At 38.7% G+C, this 8,690-nt stretch overlaps 1 protein-coding gene across 2 annotated transcripts in view; it reads left to right on the forward strand.

Moving 5' to 3' along the window:
- Nucleotides 1–6,682, forward strand: part of LOC144935785 (uncharacterized) — a 129,824-nt gene extending 123,142 nt beyond the window's left edge. The window contains exons 59-60 of one of the 2 annotated variants that reach the window (XM_078862531.1): nt 2,855–2,887; nt 4,970–6,682. In XM_078862531.1, the coding sequence (XP_078718657.1) occupies nt 2,855–2,887; nt 4,970–5,239 (303 nt within the window). In that variant the 3' untranslated portion in view covers nt 5,240–6,682. The remainder of the gene's footprint in view (nt 1–2,854; nt 2,888–4,969) is intronic. The other variant, XM_078862532.1, reaches the window with a different exon arrangement.
- The last annotated feature ends 2,008 nt before the right edge of the window (nt 6,683–8,690 follow it).

An 8,690-nucleotide genomic window follows, 5' to 3' on the forward strand; every position in this document is an offset into this window, starting at 1 on the left:
CTTTCGGTTCCGTTGCGGCTTGCACAATCTAAAGGTGAATTTTCGTGAAAGGGGGTAACTTTCTTAGACATTTTGTTATTGAAATCAAACGTAATGATTTCCATTTTTGTAATCAATCAACAGAAGAATAGAACTGCATGAATTACAGGTTCATAGATTTCATTTGATATTTTCCGTCCATATACTGCACAAAAACACACACTTTTAAAATGGTACTAGATCAGAGCACGTGTTTTTGTTACCTGCTGGTATATACAGTAGAATCTGCTTATAAGCACTCCTAATGTAGGAACAGCTCTGATATAAGAAACACACTGGTTGTGTGGGAAGCAAATGACAACTTCTGATATAAGCACACGACTTCGGATATAAGTACAGCTGCACCTGCTCCTAAGGGATGTGCTCATATCGAACTTGTGATATATGATGTGTATTATTTGTTATGATGAAATGATATACGAACAGAATGTGAAGTGCGATGATTTTTTTTCCGTCCGCAATGCATTAACGGTCGGTTGTAAATCATTTGCTGTCGAGCGTGCGTACCCGGTTTGAAATGCAAGTGGTTCTCCATTGGCTATTTCATGTCTCCACCGCTTTGAAATTGAAACTCAGTGGCGATAACTGTTGCTCTCGTTACAGTCGGTAAAGGGTGGTCAAACATCTCCCATGCAATGTTGGAGTATTAGCTCGGCTTGTTTTATTAAAAATATATTCGTGCAAGACAGAATCAGAATCTTTATTTTTACTGGAGGAATCCGATGAGCTATAAAGCTCTTTTTCACAGACGTCAAGTGAGGGCGGGTCAGAATGTTACAACAACAAACAGTACAAAAACACGGTAGGAGTTAAAAGTATAGGAAAGGTAAACAAGTCACTTAAAAAAATAAACAGAGAAAACTAAACTATTTGTATCTTACCAGGTAAAGCCCACTGTTGTTTTTTTTCTCAAAAATAAATTAACTACCTTCAAATGGAAACTATATACAGAGTGGCCCAAAAGTCAGGGCGCACAGGGTTATTATGTTTAATTTAACAAATCACACATGGTTATTTTATTTATTTTACCAAATGTCTAAACTGACGTCCGTTAACATTAATGCATGCGCGAATTATCCTTTGAAACTTATTTAGCACTTTTTTTAAATATTACAGTTGCCTTGTTTAGCGTACATAGAAACGAATTGAATTTGTTCGTCTTTTGTCAATTTTCATTCCATTTTTAAATGGCATCTAAAAAAGAAGATGAACAAGTAAACCCGTAAAAACAAAGTTTTTCACTATAAATCCTTTATATGCGTGGCGGCTAGAGTCCTCTCGTCCTCTGGCTTGAGATGGCTGCCACTTATGGGTCAGATGATTGTCTGCCACCATTAAGCAATTGGTAATTAAATATTTAATTTGTTTTCCATAAACAGTGTAAAATTTTGGATTTTTTTTCAGGAAAATTAATTGTCACACACAACGAGTCTGTGTGGAAAATGTCAGCTCGATTGGATCACGGGAAGTGGGTTAAAAAACGACCAAAAGATTTGCACGGTCCTAAGCAAGCAAGCAAACTTAATATAAAGGATTTTAAAATATATTCGCCTGTGGAGGACGCGGGGATCGATCCCGCGACCTTTGGCATGGGAAGCGAGGGCGCTACCAACTGCGCTACTCCGCCACGGCCTGTGGAGGGGTTACGCTCTGGGCTCTTACACTCTGACGTTCAGCCAAAGCCATGAATGCGTTCTATTTGAATATATGTAAAATAATTTTTTTGCCTAAAAAGTGTAAAATTTTGGGAATTTTTTTTCACGAACAATAATTGTCTGGCACAACGAGTCTGTGTGGAAAATGTCAGCTCGATTGGATCACGGGAAGTGGGTTAAAAAACGACCGAAAGATTTGCACGGTCCTAAGCAAGCAAGCAAGCACGCAAGCAAGCAAGCACGCGAACTTAATATAAAGGATTTAAAAATAGCATTCTATATAAAGAATAAACAATTTAAATGTTTTAATGCCAGTGTTGAAATTAAATAAATAACCCAAAGCACGAATATTTCTTATTATATATTATTTTCCTTTTAAGCCAGCAGCATTACTCATGAATGTGAGTTTTTGTTATTCATGCTTGTGCACAACGGAATACCACTAAATTATCTGTTTAAATTTGCCTACATGCAGTTGTCTCTCTCATTTTCAGTCATTTACTTAGAGCTGTGCCCTGATTATAAAACATAACACATTGCTCATTTTGACTTAAAACTCACAAGAAAGGCCCTCATTAAAAATAAACAAATGACCCAAGCGCTACATGAACTAATTTCTTTAAAACTACTTTTTGTGTTTAGTTTATTGTCCCTTCCCCGCACCTCCGATTAGCACAGTTGGCTGTGTACGGTGTGAAGGAAGTTAAACATACATCCATACAATTGAATTATGTGTCCTGATTATAAAGCATCACAGGTAGCTTATTTCTATGTAAAACTCATCAACCACCCCAAAATATGCCAATTATTCCACAATATATATTCTTTTATATTCTGGATAAGTGTTATGGTAGGATACTTAGATGCATTTTCATTCATCTTTATAAAAAATGTTTTTCCAAAGAAACTTTGATTCGAATAAACAGCACTTATTCGATGCAACGGCAAATGGAAACCCCGGTAACAACAACAGGCCACACTGAACGCTGTTGTCAGTCAGAAGGCAGGTGTGGCCCCGTTGTAAAATTCCGATTGATCCACCCAGCATCAATTTCAACGAGAGCCGTGACCTGTTTTTAGTGCTCGACTTGACAGTGGTGATGCAACGCGAGTTGGCGGCAGAATGCTGAATGTTCTGGTTTTGTTTTATTCTTCATTAGCAAGAGCAATTGAGACAAACCTTGTCGTGTCAGGTGGGCATTTATTCATTACATTTTATTAACGTGTGATGTTTTACTCACGGTAAAAGGGCAGTTGTGGATCCAGGATTATCTCAGTGGCCTCCAGTGGAAACCCATGCGTGATATAATTGTTAGTCTATAACATGTCTATTCAAATCTTGACTTAAAGCTTTCGAGACTGCAGGAATTCATATTCTTTGGGTCTTTCGGTAAAGTCACGTAGATAGGTTCAAAGAAAATAGCAAAAAGCAAAAACTACGACGTTTCGATCGCAAGACAAGAGGTCGTCTTTTTTTTTATAAAGACGACAGCTTGTGTTGCGATCAAAACGTCGTAGTTTTTGTTTTTTGTTATTTTCTTTGAACCTATCTACGTGACTTTACCGAAAGACCCAAAGAATATGTATATTCAAGTGTTGTTATGACTAACATATACGAAGTAAGATATACAGTTGTTTCCCCCACGTTGAAATCCTGGTTCCACATCTGCCGCACCCTTACAATTCAAGTTTAACCCCTGTGTTTCTAACCCTGCTTTCTGTTGTGTATTTACAAACAACAGCAACACCAATGCAATAATGTGTGTGCTGTTTATATTGCATGATAAATTCACATCTTTGTCATATGCGATTTGTGAAATAGGTTGTGTTATTTACTTGACAGAAAGCAAGGTTAAGCGTTATCACAATTCATATTTTAATTTGTTGATAATTGGCTTAACATTTTCTTTGGCTGTGTGTGTATGCATTCATAAATAACCAAACTTATTGTCTCTTCTACTTCATGTCAATATAACAATATAAGTTATACACTCTCTGAGCCTTTGCAAGGAAATCCTACAGAATGTCTAATATTCAACAAGTTCCTTTAAAGGTTTTGATTATCTCCCGAGAGATAAGACCATTTTTTTTATTCTCTTCTCTTTCATATTTTAGTATTGTTTTTTATTTCAATGGAATATCGTGATTAACGTGACCGTTTCTGTAAGATTTTTTTGCAAGGGACTCATAACATTAAATTTACGCGTACTGAGAAATTTTGCAATTTAAATATACAAACTCATATAATGCATTATAATTCAAGAACACATTTTGGGTCATATAGTGACTAAATGCAGCTGCACTGCGAATAACAAGAGTGCAAGTAATTTAACATGTTGCTTTTTGTACCTTTCTGTTGATTAATGTGTTTTTTTTTTATCTTGGCAACAGTTGTATTTATAATTGACAATAGATTGCAACTGATTTGTTTATTTGTTATTTATTTTTTACCATCAATTAACTTTACCAGGAACTTGATTTTTTTAGAGCATATATTTCATTAAATAGACATCACAAAATACAAGTAAAATTATTAGTAACATGTTATTCAGTGGAGACATGTTTCCCACAGGTGATGATCGGTTTTAGGCATGACATTTTCTCATCTAGTATGGCTTACTTCAGTGAACTAAATTTGATTTTTATCAAAGGAAACATCTCAGAAACAAATACAATTGCTATCCATTTTTATTTGAATCATATATTTTATTTTATCAGACTGTAAATATGATTATTTTTATTCTGGCCCACTCCACTTCTAACTTGTTTCAACACTATTTACGGGTTTGATAAAAAAAAATCCCAAGCAAAATTAAGTCCGTGAATATTTATTTCGTCAAAGAAATTATCCATGTATTGTATACAGCCAAACCTTTGGCTAACGTGTGGAATTGCCCTTTTTACCACAATAATAAAGCAGACGTAAGCAGAACTTAATTATGTGTCTGCACATATTATGAAAAAACTAAAAAATTATATCAGTCCATCCCAATCTTGTCCAGCTGCATTAATCTGTGGCAGCTTCAACCATTTGGGTCTCATCAGCCAAGTCAGGCTTATTAAAAAAATATATACTGCTGCGTAACCATATATTATTGGTGAGAGCACTCCATCTGAATAACAGGGGACGCTGTTCCATGCAAACAAAAGCATTAATTTATAACGATAATGAATCAGTTGGTATGCTCCCACCAACGAGTTCTCTATTATTGCTTCGTATTTAACTCCCCCCCCCCCCCGCCATCTCTGCTTCCGCCTCTACACACACACACCAGTTCCTGGAGCTCCAGAACCGCATGTCGGGGCTGAGCTCCATGCTGGCGCAGCAGGTGACGCTCGTGGCTGAGCTGCAGAACCGTCTACGCGAGCGCGAGACGATCCGCCTGCAGAAGATCAAGCGGCAGGTTCGCATCATGGTCGATGGCGAGGAGATGGGGCTCGTCGACGCGTTCAAGAACGGCCTCATCTCCGAGGAGAAGTTCGTGGAGCTCGCCAACTGGCAGGGCGAGCGCGAGCAGGTGGTGCGCGAGAAGGAGACGTACTAGCTTGTCCCTAACGGATTGGCCGCGGGGTGGGGGGGGGGTGCTGAGATTAATGAAAGTGGCTGCTCACGTCGGGAGGACTGCCTGCGCTTTCGCGAAGCCAGGATCGTTATGAAAATGGGGCGACGGTTGCATACCCTATTGTTTTCTTTTCTTAAAAGTCTTTATTATAATAGCCCGGTACAGGACAGATGACCAACCGCGAAGTAGTGGCGGGGGGGGGTCACACAGATACTCCCTGGACAAAAGTCCCCAAACGCTGCACTCCTCAGCTAAGAGGTGGGGGGGGAGGAGATTGGCCTCTGCATACTTACTGTAGTTTAATAACCACCGTTCCACTGGCACGATTTAAAAATTTCCGATATTTTTTTTTCTTATTCTTTCCCCGACGTGATATGAGGCTGTGCCGAATGCGAGTATGAATGGCCATATTAGTTTCAAGATTTCGACAGCACAATTTGGATTGACGGTGTGTAAAGTAAAATAATACATTCAACCGTTTAACTGTTATAAGTGTGGGGGGGGGGGGTATATTGACTATAGTGAATGAGAGTTCCTCCGTAAACAACAGTTTAAATCATTTAAATATCCATCATTTTTTTCTCAGTCACGTTCGAGAAATAATAACAACATTCATCAGGATTGGCCCCAGTTTTCTATACACACGTTTTTTTATTTGACATCACCATCATATGCGTGGTATCTGTGATGTCCCGAGATAATCATATATCAATTTCAAACAAAGGGGTGTGTGTGGATTTTTTTACCATTTGTATCTACTAACTATTAACTGTGTAATGGGTTAAATTCTCATCGATTCCTTTCAGGCTTACTTTGCCAGGATTAATAATTGCATGTCGTTTGGCGATCTTAAAACATTTGTGATCGACAATGGAAACATTTTTATTCTTCTACATTGGCCACAATAAAATTTATTGTATTCCTTTAATTTTATTCGATGTCCAATGTACTTATGATAAGTATATGCACAACCAGCATTGGCTTTGTATGTTATTAAGAAGATTATGATGATGATGATGAAAATGTTACCGTATGACAGTTGTTTGGGAGAACTTTCCATGGATTATGGTAGTGTGTGCCTTATCAGTAGATGTGCCTGCTTTTATAGATGCCTTTTTACGGTAGAGGGGATTTTAGGAAGGCTTGGCAGAGGTGTTATAGACTAAATCATATAATCTCCTTCCCCTTAACAATGACATAGCACAAGCAACTTTGGATATCCAGCACTAGATGTTATTTTAGCTTACTGAACTGGCCTCATTGCCTTGGTTTGTAAAAGCACACGTGTTCGACATCTTATATCATGAACTGAAAGGCCTGTAAGTGTACGAAAAGCAATTGAATAACTCGTCCAAAGTTGATGTTGCATTCTTGTTAGTGCGGTGTGTTCCTGCATGCTTAAACAAAATAAACAGATAATTACTGTCGGTTTTCGTTTGTCGATTTCTCTATGCGAATTCTAGTTTTCCAAGCGAGTGTGTCATTTGCACAAGTCGGTGAAACGAAGAGCACTTCAATCCTTGAGAGGGACGATTGTTCAATCCACTTTGTGCACCGAATGAAAATTCCACATCGTAGCTCTGAGAAATATCGGTCGCATCTATGCTGTTCGCCTCTCCGACCCATGTTGGCTCTGTCCGCAACAGCAGTCGCCTGATCGTTCAGTGCGAATAATAATATTTATTTTAGCCACTGTGTAGACGTTTGCAGTTGTGTTGTATAGGTCTCTGATGTGTTTGAGGTTGTACCCCGGTATCCTGGCGCAATGTCCGAGTATGCTGGGAGATTCTTCCGAAAATGATTGTTCCCAAAAAATGCATTAGAAAGCTAAATTTTTATTTGAATGCTGATTTTCTTATATAAAAGCTAATATGTAAGCCATTACATTTGCAATGCAGGAAAGAGTAATTAACTCGATCAGTAACCATTTTAACCAGCAGTTCCCCTCGGCTTAATTTGTACAAATGTAGAATATAATCCCATGGGCTTGTATAGGCTACAGCTTAGAATGAAATGAAAGGCATACCCATCACAGCATTGTTCCAGTATTCTTGATTCCTGAGCTTTTGGGGGAGACATGTGAGAAAAGAATAATACAATCCACGTTCATAAATCCACTTATTTCTTCCCCATGTCTCTCCCCTCTTGCCATTTCATTTGAACCCTTGTCTATGCGACGGAAGAAAACCACCGAGATCTCGCAAACGGTAGAAGAACAAAATATTTAAACATTGCAGACTGATCATTTTTTAAAAGCACAAAAGTATAAATGGCAATATATTTTATGTAGACTTTGGTTTGCGCGTACTTGGGATGACGGCATCAATGTCTGAAGTCAATTGCTCTTCCATAGTTTGCAAACCTTAGCCACAATTGCATTTGATATTCACGAGGTTTTTTTTTCTATCAGAATCTTATTGTGTGTGACGACTGGCTTGCTTATGTCGTTGGTTGGCCCCGTAAATGCCCCCTTATTCTGCTCCCAGATGTGTGCAATTAAGAGGTCTGTCAATCGTCAATGCCGTTGCATCACCTCTTTCGCGTTGAGCAGTTATTGAGGTACATTACTTCATCTCTGTGTAAACCTTAGAAAGTAGGTTTGCTAAGAGTGTGCCAACTTGTGCCGCGTCTTTGATGAACCACATGCATATACAAAAGAAAAACAAAAAATAGAATATCTAAAATGGAATTGCATTAATACATTGAAAAGTTAATCTATACGTGGGCTTTCACGGCCACTATGACTCATAATTGGTTTATTTTGGGTCAGGCCATGTAACCGAACCTGCCAAGTCACAGCCAATTAACCCGGAATCGACGAATTATTAAATTAGATCACGCGCATGACTACCGATGACGTCATGTCTACTACTTAAAGGCCCGGATCTGGGAAATTATTTTACTCTGCGTCTGAGCTCCTGTTAGCAACGTGGTGATGCTGGATGTAATCTCCAGCGAAATTTCGTTACGCATTTAAGTATTTTAAGATTCCTCTCCAACAACAACACCAGTGGTGTGCTGCTCAAGCAGTTATGCAATTGGCCACGTTTTATTCACGTGACACTTTTATTTATTTGCCGCGTCGGGTGGTGGAGGGTTTACGACACGCACAAAAACAAGACGATTATGAATCCCATGCGGGATGAAGAGGAGTAAGTGAGAAGTGCATCAGAAGACAAGTGAGACTAGGAGACTCATGTCGCCAAGGTTATTCACAGCGACGTGAGATGACCATTTGTGAACTTTGCATTGGTAAAACAAAAAGCATACACACGAGTGGAGGAACCATCTCAGATTTACCGATGACACTGTCATTATAACAACTATCCGTTGTGTATAATTTTGTGTGCCCTGTAACGTTGTTGCGGTGTAATTTGTGACGCGGATGGCAGCGTTTTTTGAATATATAAAGAGTTCACCGTATTCAACGGAG

This window comes from Lampetra fluviatilis, chromosome 14 (genome assembly GCF_964198595.1).
Source record: "Lampetra fluviatilis chromosome 14, kcLamFluv1.1, whole genome shotgun sequence".
In the NCBI taxonomy this organism is placed as follows: domain Eukaryota; kingdom Metazoa; phylum Chordata; class Hyperoartia; order Petromyzontiformes; family Petromyzontidae; genus Lampetra; species Lampetra fluviatilis.